Here is a 23,109-nt window from a genome sequence, read left to right as displayed (position 1 = left end):
TTGGGGGGACGAAACACCAGCCTTTGTGTGATAAATTTTTGTAATGCTGTACACAAAGAAGCAGGATGTGGCTCTTCTAGAAATAACCTCATGATTGCAGGCGATTTTAACGCGCACCCGTGCGGTGATCCCAAACTCACTGAAATGGGGATTCTAGGGTGTCCGCTGATACAGGGACTTCATTTTGAGCATTCCTTACAGGGAAATGTTCTTAATGATATGCTCAACAAGTATGACTTGTCCTCTACTATGAGTTGTGCTCCAGCATCCAGCAAACAAAGGGAACCGACCTTTAAAGGTCGTGGGGGTGGATCTTTCATAGATCATATACTGATCTCTAGAACTATTTCACCCTTCCTACAGGGCTTCTCAATTGTAGCAAGCGCCCATAGCGATCACAATCCAGTGTGTGTTAACCTGGGAGGGAGCTTCCTGAAGAAAAAGGTCTCAGCGATAGGTCCTGTTTCGTTACAGCCAACTGATGGCGGGTGGCGTTTGAAATGGACTCAAGTAATCCCGTCCCTCTTTCATGAAAAACTCCAAGAAGTCTGTGCGGTGGAATTCTCTTGTTGCCTTAACGATGATACAACGGCCATGGGTACCCTCAATGCCTTTGAAGGGATCGTTTCCAAAGCGGGGAGTTTGTTATCTGTCCCGGGGAAAAACAGGGCGTCTGGTGATCCTAAATGGTTCTGTCCCTTATGTTCTATAGCCGCCAAAGATCTTAAGGCGGCTTTGAAAGAAATCCCAAGGGACAGAACACAGATCCGTACTCTTCGGAATTACTATAAAAAAGTGCTGGCCACACGTAAAACGGAATTGAGGGAGGCGACCTGGAGGGAGCTTCTAGACCCACTGACTCTCTAGTAGCTCCCGATTCTGGAGCATTATAAATAGACCTCTTTTTCCAGTGGGAAGAGCCGAGGAAGTGGGCACCAACATAACGGAGGACAAATGGGTGTCTCACTTTGTTACCATTTTTAAAAGCACATCTACCTTGTTACAGATGCCAGATAAGACACCAAATGAGGACGTAGTTGTGTTCTCTGTAAGAGAAGTGGAGGAGGGCATCATTAGCCTCACAAACAAGAAGGCCCCGGGTCCGGATGGTATCCCTCCGGACCTTTTTAAAGCAAACCCCTCCTTTTGGGCTTCAATCTTGGTTGCGGTGGGTAACGCCGTGGCCAAAGAAGGATGCCCAAAATCTTGGGGAGTCTCCACAATTGTGCCAGTGTTTAAGAAGGGAGACCGTAACTGTACTATGAACTATAGAACAATCTCCCTAATTGACTCCGTGGTAAAGGTCATAGGTGGAGTCATATTAAAGAGACTGTCAGCTTGGGCTGAAGAGAACAAGATTATTTCGGATATCCAGTATGGGTTCCGCCCAGGCAACTCGACCATGGCACAATGCCTTAATCTCTACCTGATCCTTGGAAAGTACACCATGGCCCGTCCAGGGACAATCTACATGGCCTTCATAGATCTTTCATCTGCTTTTTTTTGTGTCAATCGGGGAAAGTTGTGGCAATCCATGAGGGCCATGGGAGTGGAGTCAAACTTGGTGGACTTTCTGATGGAACTACACAGAGATACAAGGGCAAATATTAGATACGCCTTAGACCTTAAGGTAACCAGGAACTTTAATACTGAAAGGGGGGTGCGATAGGGGTGTATTTTGGCACCTTTCCTTTTCAATCTCTACATCAACGAACTAGAAGGAACACTGTTGGAAACAGGGGCTGACTATCCGTATGTGGGACGCCGGGGTCTGCCTGTCTTGCTATGTGCAGACGACGCAGTCCTCTTGGCACGTACCCCTAAAGGTTTACAAATCCTACTTGATGCTTTCCATGGGTTTATGCATGATAGCGATCTGGCCATAAACAACTCCAAATCTTATGTGATGCAGGTAGGGCAGCGCCCCAAAAAACAGTACCCCTTCAAGGTGAATGGTGACAGAGTACCAATATGCACAACCTTTTCCTATTTGGACGTCTTACTGGATGACAGTCTGAATTGGGTCGCACTGTTAAACAAGAAAAGGGGGGAGGTTACCAGGTCCAACGCAGCGCTATTTGGCTTTGGAGCCAAAATGAGCAATCGCCCGGTGGTGACAATGTTAAAGATCTACCGAGCTAAGAGCGTGTCTATAGCAAGTTATGGGAGCGATTTATGGGGGTATTCCGGACTTGAGGGCCTATAGGTGATGGAAAAACATTTTTTAAAACGGCTGTTGTGCGTTCCAAAAGGGACTGCAAACCTAATAGTTCATGAAGAAACTTGCACCCCATACATCAGCGACATCTTGGCTATGCGTTCTTTAATCTTTTGGCTCAAATGTTGGCTACATAAACATCTTGATTTCACGCATAAACTTCTAAAAGAGATTCTGAGCCTGGACCACATGATTTACATTTCGTGGATAAAATATTTACAAGGATGTTTTAGTGAGCTGGGACGTCCAGATTTGTTTTTAACACCTGATTGCATTACCAGGGAAGACGTGGCTCTTATAAAACACTCCTTTACTTTGTGTAAAAAAATGGAAAGAGAGGAGGAGAAGGAATTGTTAAAGACTAGTGTTCGTAAATACATAATGCTTAAGACATCTTTAGATCTGGAGCCATATCTACTGTGGCCGCTATCCGCCCACGAGCGCTTCCTGCTTATCAGGTTTAGAATGGATTATTTCCATCTTTTATTAGCTGTTCCTAGGGGGTGTCATAAAGGGAAAGTGCTAGCACCCTGTGGCTGCGACAATCTGTCTCCACAGGATCTGCTGCACTTTATATTTTTTTGTAAATTTTATGAAATGCCTAGGAGCTTTTATCCCAAAAACTCTTTTTTTAAAAACTAAACTTTATGCAGGTACGCCCGCTCTCTACTACCTACAACTGTTAAAACCTGAATGTATCCCTCTTGTGGCTGGCTTTCTGAAATGTTCGCTGAAGTATAGAAAATGTTTGGAACTCTAAAGGAATTGGACAATGCATTTTATGATATAACTATTTTTAACTATTTATTGGAATTTCCTTCTTACACTTTAATTACTGAACACATTATAATTACCATTTTGTTTGTTTGGGAATGTATATTTATTGTAAATGTGTTTTGTGTATTTTAAACTGGGTTTGTAATGTAATCTGTAACTTGTAACTTTTATGGTTTCCTTTTGTGTAAACCGAATAAAGTTTATTGAAATTGAACTGAAATCCATTCTGCCTAGACACCAGAAATCCAATGTGGATAAAAGCTACTATCGGAAATGTCTCTTTTGATTGTGAATAGGCATCGCTCCCTTTCCATCCGCCATTTCAATTGTGGACCATATGTATCGTCAGTGGCAGATTGCATGGTTTAATTTTCTGACACTTACCTCCTGCTGCTCTGTTTGGTTGCTTAAGTGCTCAGAGTTGAAAAGGTGCTTCTGCGATTCATCTGTGTGCCCATTACAGACTAGCTCCCCATCACGGATTCCAGCAGGAGCAAGTAACTGAGGTGGAGAACGGTACTGGGATTTTATTGCCTCAGGAACCTAAGGAACAATGGATACAAATTTAGCAAATAAAGTAACAATACAGTTTCAACACTGTTGTATTTATGGGTTATTTTGTAACTCCTGTATAACTGTAAAAAGCCACTTGAAAGTGTTTAGAGTGAGGGAGAGTGCAGGGGTAATGTAAGGGAAAAGTGACAGATGGGAAGCATAGGTCATACATTTAATTAATCAGATGGAGTTATTTGAACAGATAAGGGTTGAATTTTTGAAAATCTGAGAAAGCATCTTAAAGTGTGAGGCAGAAGTGGAGATCTAGAACCTTGGAACCAAGAAACAAAATCTCCAACTTCCAATCCATCTCTTTAGAGAAACGTGAAATTTTTACAAGCATTATGCTTCAAAACCCCTAGTGTATAACTTGTTTGTGTTAATTGATCATGAATGTGAGATGTACAGGACCGCTAATGTGAAGGGTTCTGTGCGAGATGCAGATAGATTTGAATTTTAAAAAGAGGTTCTAAGGGCAGTCAGGACTTCTCCAACCACCTTTGGCACACTACAGGGTGGAATACTTTATGACAGTACCTGTTCGTGACCAGATAGATGATTCTATTTTTTATGTGGTACTACATAAATTTGACAAACGTGATAGAACAAGGTTTTATGTGCAAGAATTGATGACTTTACTTCAAGGTTCCTCTTGAACTAATAACCCTAAAGATGTCCTATTGTCTAATGGGCGAAAAACGCTGACTGGCCAACATTTTAATTGCTTCAAGGACAACAAGATGACATTACAAAACAACAAGATGCGTAGAGACTGAAAAGAACCTTTTTGAGTTTACAATATTTACTTTTTAGGTCTCGCCTGTCGATGCGCATGCGCATCGAGCAAGCGAGACTATAGGGGCTCATCCAGACTTTATCTAACTTGCAAGGAATCGTGGCGATTCCTTGCAGTGCCCGTGACTTTTAAGCTCAATGCGCATGTGCATTGAGCTTAAAAGCGCGTGCACATGCCCCCAGCCGCCTGCCTTGCCTACTCTCTCTCACAGCCTCCCCCAGCTCCGCCCCCTCACTACTTGATTGCACGGCCGCTAGGCCGTGCCTCCCCTACTCTCCTCCCCCCTCCTCCTCTCCTCCCCTGCCTGCCTGCCGCTAGGCCGTGCCTCCCCTACTCTCCTCCCCCCTCCTCCTCCTACTGCCGTGTCGCACCTCTCCCCTCTCCCCTGCCAGCCGTGTTACGGTGAAAGGCTTGTTTTTTTACTTAGCAAAGAGAAAGAATTCATGCACTGGGATTTTTGGGGGCGCACTTGTACAACTACCTGAAAAGCGAGCAGTGAAAACACGTTAACTCCGCGTGCTTTTGGAGCAGTATGAAAACTTAACTCGAAATACATTCTAAATGCCAGCAGTAGCCTTGCAACCCTAACCCCTCCCGCAAACATAGAGCTAGCAAGGAATCTACAATGGCAGAGTAAAAAGGGCCCAACCCGACCCGACTCAGCCGCTAGAAATAATAAAGAGCGAACATGAGATACATTGTGGAGCTGTAATACTGCAAGGACGTGAATGACCGCACGTAAACCCGGCGGCCATTTTGAATCTACAGCTACGTCAATTTCCTAGGGAAGCCGCCCGCAAGCCCCTCCCCTGCCCCAGTCACAAGCCCTGCACGCCTACTCCTCGTGTATCGGTTGCTGTTGTCGGCGATCTTCATGAGCCTTTCAGCCAATCGCACAGCAGTTCACGCCTGCTTCTCGTGAGCCAGCAGGGCCTTTTTGGCTTCCCATTGGCTGCGATACTCACACCGTCTCCCAGTGCACGGACCTAGTCGTCTCTCATTGGTTGTCTTCACTCTCACTGCTGTAGCATTTACGAATCACGCATGCCCCTCGTGCACAGTTTACCAGCTCCCCGACTTCACCATGTATTGTAAACAGCAAAACTTGGCACAGACTGTACATCCTTTGACTCCAAAAAATATTAATACGCAACCCAGCCTGTTAAAACTGGTTTGTTGAAATAAATGTGTTGATGATACTTAAGAGGCAACTCTGTTTTCGACCCATTTCTTAAGGTATTTTCCAGGACATACATAAACTACTCACCCAAATAAAATGTCAAGCTGTGTTTACATGGGAAGCTTTTTATTTTGCTCTAGGCTAACTTCAAAGTGTCAGCGTTTATAGGAAAGAGGAATGCAGTATACTTGCTCCAAAGAGCCTGCTTGTGCCTTTAAAAAAAAAAAAAAAACCTCACTCACCCTCAACCCCTCACCCTCACTCACCCTCACTCACCCTCACTCACCCTCAACCCCTCACCCTCACCCTCACTCACCCTCACTCACTCACTCACCCTCCCTCACTCACCCTCACTCACTCACCCTCCCTCACTCACCCTCACTCACCCTCACTCACCCTCACCCACTCTCACACTCACCCTCACTCACACTCACCCTCACTCACACTCACCCTCACTCACCCTCACTCACCCTCACTCACCCTCACTCACCCTCACTCACCCTCACTCACCCTCACTCACCCTCAACCCCTCACCCTCACACAGTGCAATAGGTCTCGGAGCATTTGAGTTAGAGCTTTTAGAAATGTTTATGGCTTTTTTTTTTTAAAATTCTTTAGCATTGGCTACAGGAAACAAAAATGCTTAAGATTTACAAAAAAAACCATAAACAATTCTAAAAGCACTAACTCTAATGCTGCGAGACCTATTGCATTTCCAATGCTTGTTTAACTTGTTGATAGTGAGTATAGCTCATTATTGGCTTATATAGTCAGCTCAGTCTTAACCCTTTTGGTATTGTTGTATGTGAAGATCCCTAGCAGCTGGATTGTAAGCAGACCATAAGCTTTAATGCAAACATCAAAACCGAGGGTCCGCACAATCTCCGTGCATGGAGGTGACGGTTTAAGAGGAAGAAATTTGTTTGGTTAGGACAGCAGGTCCTCCGGAAGTGGCATGCATAACAGAGGACTGAAGCAGAGTCAGCAGTTCAGAGAACCAGACCCTCTGAGCCGAGTCTGGGCCTATCAGAATGAGATGAGCTCAGTCCCTACTGATCATCAGAACTCGAGGAAGCAGCAGTAGAAGCAGAAGGAAAATGTTACTTACCCTTTAAGCATATGTGGTGTTGTAGATACACATGATTTGCATACTCCTACCATCTAGTGTTGTGCTTGGACATCACAAGTTATTTTTCTTCAAAGAAGCTTTGAGCCACAGGATGTTGTGTGACACCTCCCTTAGCATTCCAATACGCATGGACACAGACTCCACTCAGACTGTTCTTTGCTCAGTGGGTGCAACGTGAATATGGAGTGCTGAGAGTACTACGTGTGTATCCTGCAATTTGTACTGAAGTAAATAGAATATGTTACTAACCCTGTAAGCATCTGTTCATGGCATGTAGCGCTGTAGATTCACATGCTTTGCATACATCCACCATCTAGTGTTGGGTCTGGATGTGTACAACTTGTTTTCTTCGAGGAAGTCTTTAAAGTCATGGGAAAATTAACTCCTTCTCTTAGTAATAATGTGCATGGGCATCAACTCCATTGTTAGATTATTCTCTCGCAGGTGGGTGAGAATGGAGCGATAGTAAGTATCAGCAATGAGATGTCCATGCAAATAGAATAGAATACAGTAAAGAAATTGCGAGGGCCACAAGTGTCCGGGGAGGAGGGTGCGAGTATTTGAATCTACAGCAGTACACGCCATGTACATATGCTCACAAGATAAGGAACATTCTGTTCGAGGCATGTGTAGCTGTAGATACACATGCTTTGGAGAGACTGTAAAGCAGTCCAACTCCAAAGGTGGCGGCTAACTTGTGGGTGTCGCAGTTGTTTGACATGTTGGCATGCTAATACATACACACAATATTAGGTGAAAGTGGGTGGTGTAGACCATGTACCTGCCCTACAAATGTGAGCAATTGGGATATTGCTCAGGAAAGCCATGGAAGTCCCTATTTTGTGGCTAGAATGTGCTTGAGGGGTGTAGGCAAAGTTCTTTTAACTTTGGCATAAAATATTTGAATGCATTTGATTATCCATCTAGAAATGCCTGACTTGGATTTTGGCTTTCCTTTGTGTGGGTGTGAAATACGCTACAAACAGGTGTTTAGATCTTCTAAATTCTTTAGTTCTGTCTGATAGTACATTAGAGCCCTTTTTGACATCTATTGTATGAAGCGCCCTCTCTGCAACTGATATGTTATGTGCTCTTACTGGGTCTTTGAAGATCTCATCAGAGTGACTCAACATGCCTTTTAACATAGGGAGATATTGGAATGATCTAGCACTACTAGCTTAACTTTCAAAAAGGAAATCATTCTCTGTAGGGTCTTTGTGAAATGGAACCTAGTGGTATGTTACTGCTCTAGCAATTAGGGCCTGATATGTGGAAGCATCATCAGGGGGGAGGGGTGGGGATCCAATGTCAATTATCCCAGGAGTCTGTCTTTGGATAAGAGTCATCTCCTCCTCCATAACCATGGAGACCCTTGTGGTGTATTATTCCTTGGCTCTCAATGAGGCGGGGAACATGGTGGTGGTGAAGAGGGTGGAGGAGTTGGTTGAGGTGGTGGAAAAGGAAGAGGAGGAAAATGAGAACTGGTTACAATGTCCTTTTTCTTCTTTTTAATTGGCACTGGGACATCTTTAGCCTCTAAAAAGAAAGTTGACATTTAGATGGTTTGGGCAGAGGTTAAGCTAAAATACGGCCAGTTTGAGGCTGTATATCAGTTTTTTCTGTTTCGGATCAAGCCGTTCCTGCATAAGCTGAAGGATTTGTTCAAGTGGCAACATTTATGTTGATGCTGAAGATTGTAGCGCCGAAATATTTTTGGAAACCAAAATGGTAGGAAGTGAAGTGATCGGAGCCGAACCAGCAGCATGTGAGACGCTCAGAACCGAAGAGGCAGGTGTTCGCCTCAAAACTGAGTCTTTTCGGCTCAGTGCTGATTGGAGCGGTTTCGCCTTAGCGATCGGTGCCGAACCTGCAGGTGTTTTAATATATATATATATATATATATATATATATATATACACACATATATATATACACACACACTTACTAAATGATATATATATATAATATATATATATATATATATATATATATATATATATATATATATATATATATCATTTAGTAAGTATGGCTGTCCTACACAACATGAACAAAAACAAAACACTTATCGGTGTCTGATGTAACATATAGTGATATATAATGTGACAATGATAGACTGACAAGCACTACATAAATGCATGAATAACACAAAAATGAAGGATCTCTGTCCAATTGACTGTCAATGCCGGTTTTAGGTTGTTTTTATTACCATACCCCTAATGGATTATTTCAAAGGATTCTTGTTTTCAAAAGATTCAACGGTTCGTCTTTACCCCCAAGCTGACATTTGAAGTGGTTGGTTTCCTACAGAGGTGCAAGTCGATCAGCTTGAGTTTAGATATTGGATATCACATGACTATTGCACCTTTGATGATTTAATATATATCTTACTCTGGACTCCATCCAGGATTGGAGGAGGTCCCCAATTTTGATTCATCATGACTTGGATGTCCCTGCGTGTTCATTTTGTCCTGAGGAATACCCTACGTGATTCCTTTTCAGTAATACAGATACCAGGGACAAAACGTCGACGTACTATCTACTCATGTCCTTGGTCCCTGTAACATTGAATAGATGACATGGCGGGTTACTTTTGAACTTTGCAATTGGAAAGAGATCCTTCACTTGTGATATTTATGCATTTATGTAATGTTTGACAGTCTATCACTGTCACATTATGTATCACTATGTATCACATGAGTAACCGATACACATATTATTTCTATTCATGTTGAACGAGTTACTTACCTTTCGTAACTATGTATCTGGTAGAGACAGTCTAGCTGCAAATTCCTTAACATAGAATATCCCCAGGCGTCAGACTGGATCCGGAAAACTTTTTCCCCAGCAGTACCTCTGCACGCAGGGGGGCGACAGCATCCGGCTTCGTCCGGACATCGTCAACGGAAGTGACGTCAACTGAGCCATATAAGACACCCCCCACGGCATGCAGACGTCAGTTTTCTACAGTGAAGCTTTTCTGAGCCACAATGCAGAGCCACGACAAAAACTGCAAGAGTATAGGAACAGTGTGTCAAAAACAAGCAAAAACCTTTAAAACTACTTGAAGGGACTGAAGGGAGCGAACAGAGCACCCGCCCCATCAAAGTGAAGAGCCGTATCCCCACTAAGAGGCAGCAGCAGTGGAAACGAATGTCTTGACAAACAAATGACAGTTTGCAACCACAGGATGGAACTGTATGAAAAACAGACTACCCACAGGATGGAACTGTAAAGGACCACAAGACTGGAACCACATGACTCACGACAAGTGACCAGAAGTGAACAAGCAGATAGAATGTTCACCACATCCCCCACAGTGACCTATGAACTGTAGCATAGTCAAGTAGAATCTCAACCCAATCGACTTCAGCATAGACAATGAGACCCCAAAGAAATGGGGAAAAACAGACGAGGGCGGAGGGAGGGTAGGAAAACATGAGAATCGCCACGCCTGAGGAACCCAGGTGGAGCAGCATGGAAAAGCACAGAACCTAGCCACCCAAAAACGAGAATGGGTGGAGGGGCAATGTGCCCAACACAGAGTGACAGACCCTGCCCCAGAGGCAGGTGATGAGTGCACCCCTCAGGAAGACCAAGACCACCTTGGGTATAACCCCACTGGAACGGTCTTCGCAGAACGGGGAGGATGGGTGGGGGTTAAGGAATCTGAGGCTAGACTGTCTCTACCAGATTTATTTATTTTATTTTATTTATTTATAAAGTTTTATATAGCGCAAACTTGATCCCGAAGGATATCGGAGCGCTTTACAATTTGAAGAAAAGGAAGGCAACAGTTCAGTAAATGAGAAATAGGGAATCTTCATAGACATTGAATCAAATAGGGCTCACATAACAGGCCCTTTACAAACCTGGGGTCAGCAAAAAATGGGCTAGTCGCTAATACATATCGGCAAAGAAGGAGAGCAAATGAGACAACAAGAGAGGAAGGAAAGGATAAAAAAAAAAAAACAATTATATACAAGATTAACAACAAATTCTGGAGTATGTCCAATGCAATTAGAGCAGACAGTCGCACATCTTATTTAGGTAAGAACTTATTCATGAAGAATCTTTTTACTTCCAGTTTGAAAGCAACCTTGGAGGAGATTCTACAAATTTCCAGTGGAAGAGAGTTCCAGATTTTTGGAGCAGAGCCGGAGAAGGCTCGTTGGCATGTTCTCTTTTTGCGAAAGATCTGAGGTTTCAGGAGGAGAGTATTAGCACTCCTAGATGGTCTACCCCCTTCGGATAGTTCTAGCCTTTGCGCTAGATAGTTGGGGGTTTTGAAGTGGAGGGCTTTGTGAGATAGGCAGGCAATCTTTAGCTGAATTCTAGCTTTATAGGGCAGCCAGTTGAGAGATTTTAAGACAGGGGAGATGTGAGCATTTCGCTTGGTGCCCTTAACCAATCTGGCCGCCGCGTTCAATAATGCCCTTAGTGGGGCCAAGGTATATTTGGGGAGGCCACAAAGCCTAGCCCTGCTATAGGCAAGCCTCGGCAAAACAAGACCTTGGACCACTTGCTTGAAATCTGCTTGAGGTAGTAAAGGTTTGAGATTCCGGAGTGTCCTCAGAAGGTGGTCAGCTACCTTGCACACATTGCTGATATGAGTCTTCATAGTCAGGTGCTTGTCCAGAGTCATTCCTAGAGATTTAGCTGAGTCAATAACGCGGGGGTAGAGTTGAAGGAGGGGAGTTGGTTCTTCCAGAGGTAGATTTTAGGAGTGTGTTTCGAGGGAGAAATGAGGAGGAATTTTGTTTTGGAGGTGTTTCTCAGTTAACCAGTTTTGAGTAGTCAGTAGGGTGGAGTTGAGTGAAGTGATGATATCCGGGGAGGAGATTTTCAGATAGAGTTGGTTGTCGTCTGCATACATATGGAAGAGAATGTCCATGGATTTTAGTTCATTAGCTAATGGTTCCAGGAACAGATTGAAGAGAATGGAAGATAAAGAGGACCCTTGTGGAACCCCCATGATGACTGGTGATGGCTGGGAAAGAGAGTGGTTTGCCTTAACTCCATGGGATGTGTGCTAGAGGAAGGACGAGAACCGTTGCAGTACCTGACCAGAGAGGCCCATCCTATGCTCCAGAATGACTAGGAGGTTGTCATGATTGACAGTGTAAAATGCAGAGGAAAGGTCAAGTAGGATAAGGAGGCAGGATTCATTTCGGTCAAGCATTCTTAAAATGTCCTTCATCACGTGAGTGAGAGCCGATTCAGTGCTGTGCCCACTACGAAAGCCAGATTGGTGTTGGTCCAGGAGATGGAATTTTCGATGTGTGCACATAGTTGACACATTTTTGAAGGAGTTTGGCTAGTGTGGAATGCTGGAGATAGGGCGGAAGTTGTTAAGATCAGCGCTGTCTGCGGTAGCTTTTTTTTAATGTAGGTGTTACCTGTGCAGCTTTTAGGCATTCTGGAATCGTGCCTTGTGACAAGGATGCAATGACAACCTTTGTCCAGAAAGGAGAGATGGCATCTTCAATTACTCTGAAGATGGAGGGTGATACTGGGTCACTGAAGTGATTAGATGGGTTGATACTCCAAAGAACCTTTTTGATATCACTTTCATTGAGGGGGTAAAGGTGTCCCAGGATGCATTGTTCTTGATACCCCAGCTACTCGGTTCAAACTTGTCTAGTAAGGCCGGGGGAGATTGGGAGGTGTAGACCCAGTGGGTAGCAATAGAGCCCGCCTGGTTTATAGATTAATGTTAATGAGTCTAGTTTTCTCTGTAAAGAAAGCAGCCAGATCATCACATGAGGGAGGGCTGACTTAAGAAACAGATCGGTTACGGGCTTCCACTGATTGTTGTTTAAACAGTTCAAAAAGTTGCTTGGGGCGATTAGATACATCGTTACCGATGGTAACTCGTTCATCTGATAGAGACATCTAGCCGCAGATTCCTTAACTTAGAATAGATACCAAAGCCATACCCCATTGGAGGAGGGTCTGCGACTGAAACCCACCAAGTTCCAAGAAGACTCATCCGTCAGTAAAATTGACTAATCACAGTGGGAACAGCAGTGCCAGCGCGGCTGACACCAGACCTATGAAGCCCTGTAAGGGCTCATGAACAAGGAGAGGCAAAGGCACCACAATCCGTCAGAAGACGGTGCAAGACCTCCTCCGTCCAGACAGGGACAAAAGGAGATACAGAACCAGAAAGGGTAGTGCAAAATGGGAGATTTAGAAAGTTCTGCAAAAAGACTATAAAAAGACTGTAAACTGAGCACCGGATCCCATGGATCCGCCAGAGACAGATTCCAAGAAAAAAGGTACAAGGTAGTATGCCATCGTCAAAGCATACCCACTGAACATACACCACAAAGGATGCCAAAAAATGAAATGTGAGGGGACAGATGTCACCATACAGAGATAAACAGAGTCAGGACTACCAGGAGACCCGGGTATGTAGATGAAAGGATACACACAAGGAGACAGAGTATACCACGAGAACCATACCACAGCTAAATAAAAGCCCAAGGAATGGGATAACCAACAGCATGCATGCAGCGACAAAGAGGCAGGAGCATCATCAGGTAGTCAACCGTACCCAGAGGTACAAAAGGCGAAGGGAAACCGGCCAAGCCGGGGACACACAGAGTGCTCTGTACCATAGGGGAGGGGGGGAAGAGAGATAGAGAGATAGGGGGCGGGGGGGCGGGGGGAGAGAGAGAGAGAGGGGGAGAGGGACAGGGACAGGGGGAGGGTGAGGGGGAGGGACAGGGTGAGGGGGGAGGGACAGGGTGAGGGGGAGAGGGATAGGGTGAGGGGGAGAGGGATAGGGTGAGGGGGAGAGGGATAGGGTGAGGGGGAGGGGGAGAGGGACAGGGGGAGGGGGAGGGAAAGGGAGGAGGGAAAGAGGAGGGAAAGGGGAGGGAAAGGGGAGGGAAAGGGGGAGGGAGAGGCGGAGGGAGAGGGGGAGGGAGGGGAGAGGGGAAGAGGGGGAGGGGAAGAGGGGGAGGGAAAGAGGGGGAGGGAAAGGGGGAGAGGGGGAGGGAAAGGGGGAGAGGGGGAGGGAAAGGGGGAGGGAAAGGGGGGAGAGGGGGAGGTGGTTAGTCAGCCTGCGCAGGCACCGGAGAAGCAGGACAGGGATGACATAGTCCTCCCATTCATCATGGGTAGACTGGGAATCATGAATTTCCCCCTCTTCATGCGGATCTTCCTCATCATCATCAGTAGAGGGAGGAGGCGGCGAAACGACAGGCTCAGGCTGTAAATTCAATGGTGGAGGCCGTGGTCTTGGTGGTGGACACACCGTTGGGGGTTGAGGCTTAGGAGATGTAGGAAACCTCCGTTTATAGTCTGTAATGAGGAACTGTAGGTCTGAAACCAAGGTATTCTTCCCGATAAGTTATCTGATCCTGGTCCTCCTCATCTGTACTATCTTGGTACTTTACATTGAGTTGAGAGGGGCATGTCGCTGTTTGAAACATACTGCCTTCATCAGAATCCTCCTCTTCCAGAAGGCATGCTGGAGGCAGTGGTTGGACCCTACTTGGAGAAGTCAGGGCCGGCGTCAACGTACGCTTCGTGATTTTTAAATTGGAATCAGTCGTCGTCGACGGTGAGAAGTCGACAGGTTTTATTGCCGATGGAGCTACCCTCGACGGAGCCGTCGCCGACACTGCTGTTGTCGATGGTGTTGTCGTCGTCGACGATGGAGTAGACGTCAACAAATTAAGTCTTCGTCGTCGAGCCCGTAGACGACCCAGTCGTCGGCGATCGTAGCATTGACGGTTGCTTCGACGTCGACGATGTCTTCTTTATCTTTGTCGACGACAGACCTATCGGCCGCAACTAACGTGGAGACAGTCGTCGTCGACGAAGTCACACATAAGGCCGTAGACACAGATCTTCTCGTCGCTGAAGCCACCGTTGACGATGTTGTCGTCGACGGAGTGGAAGAAGGCTTCTTAAAGGTGTGAACAACTTCCTGAGAGGACACCTTTGATGGTAGAGCCTTAGAATGTACCTCTGAAGACTTTTTGTGTGTCTTCTTCTGAGGAGGCTGCGACGAAGGGCCTGGAGAAGCTACCCGTGGTCTTTTCTGAGAGGATTTGGAGGATATGGAAGAACCCTCACTCTCCTCAGAAGACTCCAGTTGGTCTTTATCTTTAAGCCTCTGCAGCCAAATTAAGAGGCGTCCCTTCCGATCTTTGAGGGTCTTAGTGGAAAAGGTACGATATACCTTGTAGTCCTTAGAAGAGTGGTCCGGGTAAACGCAGTAGAGACAATCTTTATGCTGACCATCCACATGAAGTCTCTTTTTACCACAGGAACCACAGGGCCTAAAAAGGTCTTTCTTAGGTGTCTCAGCCATGAAGAACCAAAGAACTTCAATCAGAATATATAGATATGAAACAAGAGAACACTGGAAATCCAGAAGAGAAGTAAACTGAGCAGAGCTCAGAGAAGACTCCCTTAGCACAACGTGCGGTAGAAAATCTGAGGGACTGGAGCTCCATCCAGGAGGGTACTAGAGGGAGGTGATAGCTGATTGGCTCTTCTCTAGAGTTTGGTCCTTTTTACAAAAGGACAAGGATATGTTACTAATGTGGGGTATTTGGCCTATTACTCTATATGTCTAATGGGACATTACTTTATGTACCGGGAACTGCCATCCCGACGACGGGGAATGATTCAGGCATGTGAATCTATGAAAGATACCCTAATACTGGATAAGTGCATCTACAGCCACACATGCCTCAAACATATGTATGTACAGTAAGAAACACTTGCTATCATCATCCACTTCCAGGAGGAGGGTGGGTGCAAGTGAATCTACAGCACTACAATCTACAAACAGATTTTAACAAAGGTAACATTTTCCGTTTGGAACGTGTGGTGTAGATACACATGCTTTGCATATACGACAAAGCAGTCTTGACCTTGTAGTGGCCAAGGGCAGATGGTTCAGATGCTTGAAAGAATGTTCTTAATACAGCTTGGCCAACCACAGTTTATTGATTAGCTTAGATGTATGAATGTGTGGTGTTGGCAAAGTAGCAGCTTTGTAGATATCTGCTAAAGGACTACTACATTTTGCCTTTACGTAAGCAGCCTAAATACATTTAACAATCCACCGTGCAATACCTGCCTTGGGGATAGACTGCCTTTTACAAGGTTTAGGAATGGTTACATAAGAAGCCTGTACATTGACCTAAGCATCACTCTGGTCTTTGAACCTGTATAAATGGTTGAGCAACAGAAAGAGCCTACAGTTCACTAATTAGACAGAGAAAGCAACTTTCCATGAATGGAGCTGCAAAGAACGAGTGAAGTGTTCATAAGTTGAACACATCAACTATGTTACTATCGCATTAAGGTCCAAGCAGGTGCAGGTGGTGTTCTTGGGGGTCTAACCCTCTTGATCCCCTCCATGAATGCCTATAATACCTGAACGCAGAAAAGAGAAACATGTTCCCTAGTCTGCATGAATACAGATATAGCCACGAAGCGAAGACTTATAGAGGGGTAAACTAACCTGCCATGTGAAGGTGGAAAAGTTAGAAAGCTATATACTGAGTAGAAACATTAAATAGTTCTAGTGGACTATTCCATTTGGCCACAAAATAGGCCATAGCGCTGGGGGCCAGCATAGTTCCTGTAATATAGGCACATTCATCTGTTGCAGTAAATATTCCATGCATCCAGGGTTTTGGCTTTCCTTTTCACGGTAGTCTAAGTCGTAGCCACTTTCAGGTCTTCTTTTTTTTTTACGTCAAAGCGTCCCTTTAGTGGCTGCTCTTCGACGCTTTTCCCTTTTCATGGGTTTTTGCTGGTTGGGAGTCCTTTTCGAAGGAACCGACGACTGTTTGTCCTTGGATGCAGTTGCGGAAACCGAGTGTTTCAACGGCAATGCTCCTTTCGAGGACTTTGACTCACTTTTGGGAGTTTCAGTGGAGTGCCTGGGGTTCAATGACTCTTACCTCCTTCGGCGTTTTCTTTTCGCTCCGCTACTTCGGCGATGTGGTCTTCTCCACTGGAGGATCAAATCTCGGAGCAATGGAGGTGCCTGCCTCTGCATGCTGTAGTTTGCTCTTCTTTGCCTCTCTCTTACTCTGAGGGTCTTCGGTGTGAATGCAGCGCAGGCGTTGCAGTCCTCACTTTGATGGTCGAGTGGCAAGCAGAGATTGCAAAGTGGGTGTTGGTCCTTCTGCGGGTACTTGTGGTGGCAGTTTGCGCAGAATATAAAGGGAGTTTTGTCTATCACTGTGCCTAGGGAGTGCCCTGTGTGCGCATTCTCTGAAGAAACGCCGATGTTTTCGATGTTCTTTCTCCACTTTCGTCGTCCTCTGTACGTGACTCGTAATCCAGTATGTTCTCCGGTGATTTCTCGATTTTCGTGGATTCTTGGAGTTTTGGAGCTCCTTCACTGTCGATTCAGACCCAACGGCGGAAAAAAGAATCTAAAGATGGTGACCAAAGGCGGGAGCTTCCTGAGGAAGCGAGTCGACGTTACGAAGGACACCAAATGGCGGTATGTAGACGCCCACCTGGGCAACGAAAAAAGAAAGAGAAGAAATACAACAATTCCAGACTCAACCACTAGATGGCGTAATAATGCACAGCATAGTGAATCCAGAAATATTCACTCTGCAAAACCCATTGACCCTCTGCTTGTAACCATTGACAGGCAAGACATTTGTGTAGGATGGCACGTGGACCAATTACTATACATGATGCCACCATACTAGTAACAATTCCCATTCTTACTGTTATGGGACAAGTGGTGTGAAAAAATAGAGGCAGCAGCTGTATAAATACCATCACACGGTTGATTGGGTATGCTTTCTGCACGACCGCATCAAGAATTGATCCTAGGAAGGACTGATTCACCTGGGTTTGAATATGAGACTTTTTACAAATGTAACACTGTACAGTAGGTTCAGTCTGTCTGAGTGTGTGCTAGCCATTGCTGTCTGCTCTGCTGCTGCTCTTGACCAACAAGTTGCCTAGATATAGACATATGTGCATGCATGCTCTGTGAAGATGAGTGGTCACCACTTCCAAACACTTTGTGAAGATCTGTGGTGCTCTGGTGACCTGAAGGGTTGTATTGTGAACTGGTAATGCTGTCCCCTTACTATGTATCCTAAGTACTGGTGGTGTGCTGGGTGGATGGGAATGTGATTTAATGTGGCCATGAAGTCCCACGCGGAACTGGTGGGATAACATGTTCAGTGGTCATATGGAAATGTTGCGACCAGATGTATCAATTCAGTGCCCTCAGATCCGGTATGGGGCAGAATGAACAGTCCTTTCTTTCTTCAAAATGAAGAAGTATAGACAACTCCCTCTCCTCCCTGGTGTAGGGGCTCTAGTTGGGTGAAGCACTTCTATGCCATTGTAAATGGGCGAGGTGATCTTGCCGCCTCTTCCTCTGCCCTTGTTCCCCCTTAGCCAACCAGTGAATATCGGCTACTGGTGTGGAAGGTCTGCTGCTGCTTTTGGTACAACTCTGCCGGGGTTGGTGATATTGTATTGCTACCCCCCTCTCACCTGGTGCCTATAAAAGGATCCTTTAGACCCAGGCAATGTAGGGCATCCATGAACTTCGCAATCTCAGAATCTATCAACATATTTTAACATTTTGTTTACTTAGGGCACAAAATGAAGTCCAACATCAAGCAGGATGTTGCTGCACCTCTGGCTTGAAACTTGAGATGCCAAGACATGCCGGACGGTGAAAGAGGACACTAGTATTAACACGGCAGTAAGTGGTGTCCGCTGCCACAAGAGCGCACTGGATGGTTTCACTCGAGATGGTTCTCCTTTCCGCTGCCATTTTATCACCTCCCTTTTTTTGTAGGCTTCTATAAGGTGTTCTATGAGGGCATCCCAGTGATATCTGTCATAGCGGGACAGTAAGCCCACAGAGTTGTCGATTTACCACTGGATACTTGCTTTTCTTATTTAGGAGTGAAGGATGCAGTCCCTCTCCAATGCTGTGTGCACGACTACAGAATCAGGCTGGACTTGCCATAAATATAAAGTGAGTCACTGGGAGATGCTTTAAATTTCTTCTCCGCTCTGGGCATAACTACCTTTGTCTTGACTGGGTCTTTAAAATTCCCCGGCGCTGTTTTAAGCATACCTTGGAGTACGGGCAGAAACTGGACTGCACGCTTAGTCAATCAAAGGGTTTCCAAAAGGAAGTAATCCCGGTCTTTAATGATATATATGTTCAGCGTATGGTGAACAGCTGCTCTCAGCCACTGCATGATACGCAGCAGCATCATCAGGGATGAGGGCTAGTTTGGGCAGGACTCAAGGTCTGAGTCGTCTGGTGGGTCAACATGATCGTCCCATGAGCCACTGTCTCCTCTTTTCCCCCCAGGCTGGTCATTGGGGTCTCCATCACCATAGCGGCTGCTGGTGTCAGAATAAGAGTGGAGTGACCTTCTAGAGAATGCAGAGGTGGTTAAGGAAGTTGAGAATATAAATGTGGAGGAGGAGACAGCAGTGAGGGTGGTGGAGTCGAATGTCTAGATGGAAGTGGCAATGGCTGTGTCCATCTCTTTGGCTCTCATCAGTGGTGAAGGGTGTGCAGTTTCGTGGATGGTGATTTTCTACTCAAAGGTGAGCCTTTACTTTTTTTTTGCCTTTACTTTTTTTTTGCATCAGTAGCAGTCTCCTGGAGATTTTTCCCTGGGACTTTGCAGAGACACTGCTAGTGCCAGGATGGATGAAAAGTCTCTTCTGCCCTGTATCAGTTCCTCTGCCAGTCTCTTGAGGATAAGAGCTTCAGAAGCATCTGATCTCTCTTGAGGATAAGAGCTTCAGAAGCATCTGATCTCGGTGTCAAAGAACTGCTGAGGTCCTTGACGCCTGTTTCGCCATCACCTACGGCCCCAAAGGTCTGTCCTCATGGGCCCTTATAGGCATGGTGTCCGGCTCCCTTCCTCCGTGGTCTACTGAACTCTGAGGTCTTATCCTGGTGTCGTCTTTGAGCCCGAGGTTGGTGGTGCACCAAACACTGATGGCTTGTGTCTAGACTGCTAATAGCTGGATGCCATATTACCTTTGGAGCTGTGCTCAGCCTGGACACCATGAGGTTTCTATGTGTAGGGTTTTGGGATATCGCTCATTGCAGTACCCAAGGAAGCTGTCTTTAGCATCAACTTTGAAGGTGTTCCCTCGATGTTCTAACCCTCATAGATAATGGAAGACACAGTGTGTGAAGTGAGCATTAGATGGTGCACCTAACCATGGAGGACTCACAAGAGGCTTCGTTCTGCTCAGTGGAGAGGCAACTATTAAAAGACGCTATGGTGGTCCGTCCAATGATACTTTACATTGCACTGTGTGCAAAAGTAGAAGGGTGTTCAATCTATTGTCTTGCATTTGCCCACATTCTCTTCCTTGATAAGATATTGAAGGATGTCTTGATTCTAAAACCTACAGAGTACTACTAAGCCACAAAGAAATTCTTTTTCTGTCGATTCCAATCATTGTCAGTTTATCACCCACCGGATGGATTGTTCTCCTGACCTGTGTGTCGAAAGTTGTCAACAGTCTGTGGAAAGTCTGGAGAGCCTGTCGATGTCTGAGTTTCTAAAAACAACTTCCGAGCCCAATGATGGAAAAAGAACAATATGAGGGTGAAGGCGGTATCCATGCACATTGCAATATTAGGAGAGGAGTCACACAACATCCGGTCTCTAAGCTTCTTCAAAGAAAAACTTGTAACATACAAGCCCAACACTAGATGGCAGTAGTATGTAAGGGTGGCGCATCTGCAGTCACACACACACTACAAATGTGCATAAAGGAGGCCAGAGTCTGATGGAAAATGCAGCGATTCTCCCATGGAATCAAGAACCGAACTACGCTCTAGGCGGTAGCAAAAAGATCCATCCAAGGCACAGCCCACCAGGTGCATATACCATGAACCACCTCCCAGTGCAGATGCTATTAGTCGGGGAGGTGATATCATTTGAGCTTGTCCATCCAGACACTGAGGGAACAGGCCATTAGCTGAACCACTTGAATGTCAGGCCATCGCTATAACCTCAGCGCCTCATGGCACTGCACCCACAACCCACTATGCCCTTTTGTCGCGGTGTGGAAAACGTGTAATAATTTCTGTTAGCATAAGGGGATGCCATTTTGGTTGTGGCATCCATTTTGTAAGCTATGTAATTCTTTCGTCTTCACTGTTGCTTGCCCTTCTATTCTGCTTGAGCATTCAGCTTTAGTTAACTCCTTCTGTACTGAGCCAAAGCAATGTATGTGCTGAGCAAAGGCCTGTAACTACTGAAATACACCTGGTTAAAGATATAACTGTCAACTAAATTCTGCTGTTGTAAACAGTTCTGTTTCCTGCTCCCACTTTGCTGACTAAGTGATCTCCCATCTGCCCTTGTTTGTCGGTACCTATTCCTGCGTAGGCCTGCACCTTCACTTTGTATCTACATGCTTACTCTGCAACAAAGTGTGTGTATATAAGCACCATGGTCTGTGTATTCAAGGTACTACCTCCTGGAACACTTGAGGGTGTTGTATGGACGTGGTCTAACTCATTAATAAATTATTTGAATTCCAGCTTCATTGACAATCTCTATTGTGTTGGTCTACGAACCTGTGGACAGAGAAGGGTGACCCCGGCACAGGTGTGCCCATTAAAAAGAAGCTTAACAGATGTGACCTGATGGAAGGCAAAAAGACCTTGAGGGCGAAACGGATGCCGCACTGCACCAGAGAATAATAGGATGCTCCTGCTCATCCAAGACCAGAGGACTCTAATCTACACCTCATCCATGTGACTTCCACCCCCCTCTCTCCCCCCACCCGCTGAGAGATGATACATCAAACACCACCTTGAGCTCTGATGAGTAAGGAAAAACACTGGACTCTCCATCATGTATGCATCCTTCATTCATCATTGAGCGCCACTAAAATCAGGCTCTCTATTAGAGCCTGTTGCCCCCCCCCCCCCCACCCAACCCCCACATTTTACTTCAAGGAGGGGCCTCCGTTCTATCCACCACAACATAGCTCCTCACACTATCCCTTAAAACTGGGACTGTGCCAAAGAAGTGGAAACATGCAATTGTTAGGCCCCTACTGAAAAAGGCCCACCTAGATTCAGCAGTACTGAGGAGCTTTCGCCCTATTTGGTTGTTACCCATCTTGGGAAAATGTGTGGAAGACATGTTAATCATATCCTCACAGTTCCTGGAAGAGAATTACATTATTCACAAGACTCAGATGGGTTTCTGACAACAACACAGTACAGAATCAGCTCTTCTATTGGTCACTGAGGAGCTCAAAGGGGCACTAGATCAAGGGGGTCAGCCGCAATTCTGGTTCTTGATTGAAGCGCGGCTTTTGACACAGTGTACCACTGCTCCCTGATACATAGGCTTAGGGAGGTTGGCATACAGGAAAATGCCCTTCAAAGACTGATCTTCTTGAGTGAAACTCATTTTAAATTATGGAATCCACCTGTCTATTTTATACACTGCCTGTCACGTGCGGAGTCCCACAGGGCTCGTCCCTCAGCCCGAAGCGGTTTAACATATACATGCGCTCCGTCGTGAAAATTGTCCAGGAGTTTGGGCTGTCAATTGTGTTGTATGTGGACGACACTCAACTGGTGGTATCAGAGTCAGAGGGCCCGAACTCCAAACACCATCAACTGGTATCTTGTATGCAAAAGGTGGCCTCCTGGATGGCTTTCTGTAGCCTCAAACTAAACAGCGACAAAACAGGATAGATGATCTTGGGAAACAATCAATTGTCCAAGAACACCATCAACTGGCTGGGGAACGCCTCCTGTCCCCAAACCATCAATAAAGAAGGTATATGGCTAGATAACACTCTTTCTATGGAAACCCAAGCAAAGATAGATAACTGCAACTTGCTTTGGCATACCCAGAATGATCCATAAGATCAAAGAACTTATCCCAGAACAGGTGCGAAGAATTGTGGCCCAGGCCCTCGTAGTATCACGTCTAGATTATGGCAACTCCTTGTACCTGGAAACACGGTATTAAAAGACTGCAGGTGGTTCAGAATGCGACAGCCAGGTTACTCTTAAGAATACCCAGATGGCATCAGTAAAAACGTCTGCGACAACTTCACTGGCTGCCCACTGAATCCAGGATTACATTTAAATATCGTTGCTTGGCACATAAAGCAATGAATGGCAAGGGTCCAACCATTCTCAGGGAACTCATTTCTCCATACCAAAGAGGCCCCTCAGGTCATCTTGTGACTGCCTCATAAAGACATGGAGGATCGAATGATCAAGATGGTGAGGTAGATCTTTATCATTCCTGGTACAGAAGCCCCGGAATTACATGACTAGGGAACTGCGGCGGTCGAAAGATGAAAATTAAGACGCGGCTGTTCCCATGATGATTTTGCTCAGGCTCTATCACCAGCATGTCTCATTTCAGCTATGGGAAGCCTTTGGGTAGCCAAGTGCTTTATAAATC

General features: G+C 45.6%; 1 protein-coding gene across 2 annotated transcripts in view; it reads right to left on the bottom strand.

Annotated features, from left to right (window-relative positions):
* Window positions 1–23,109, bottom strand: part of PHF12 (PHD finger protein 12) — a 412,981-nt gene that overhangs the window by 106,416 nt on the left and 283,456 nt on the right. For both annotated transcript variants that reach the window (XM_078680081.1, XM_078680083.1), the window contains exon 8: window positions 3,380–3,538. In XM_078680081.1, the coding sequence (XP_078536207.1) occupies window positions 3,380–3,538 (159 nt within the window). The remainder of the gene's footprint in view (window positions 1–3,379; window positions 3,539–23,109) is intronic.

Source organism: Lissotriton helveticus, chromosome 3_1 (genome assembly GCF_964261635.1).
Source record: "Lissotriton helveticus chromosome 3_1, aLisHel1.1, whole genome shotgun sequence".
NCBI classification, from domain to species: Eukaryota; Metazoa; Chordata; class Amphibia; order Caudata; family Salamandridae; genus Lissotriton; species Lissotriton helveticus.
The sequence above is the reverse complement of the archived record's forward strand: the minus strand, read 5'-3'. Positions and strand labels throughout refer to the sequence as shown.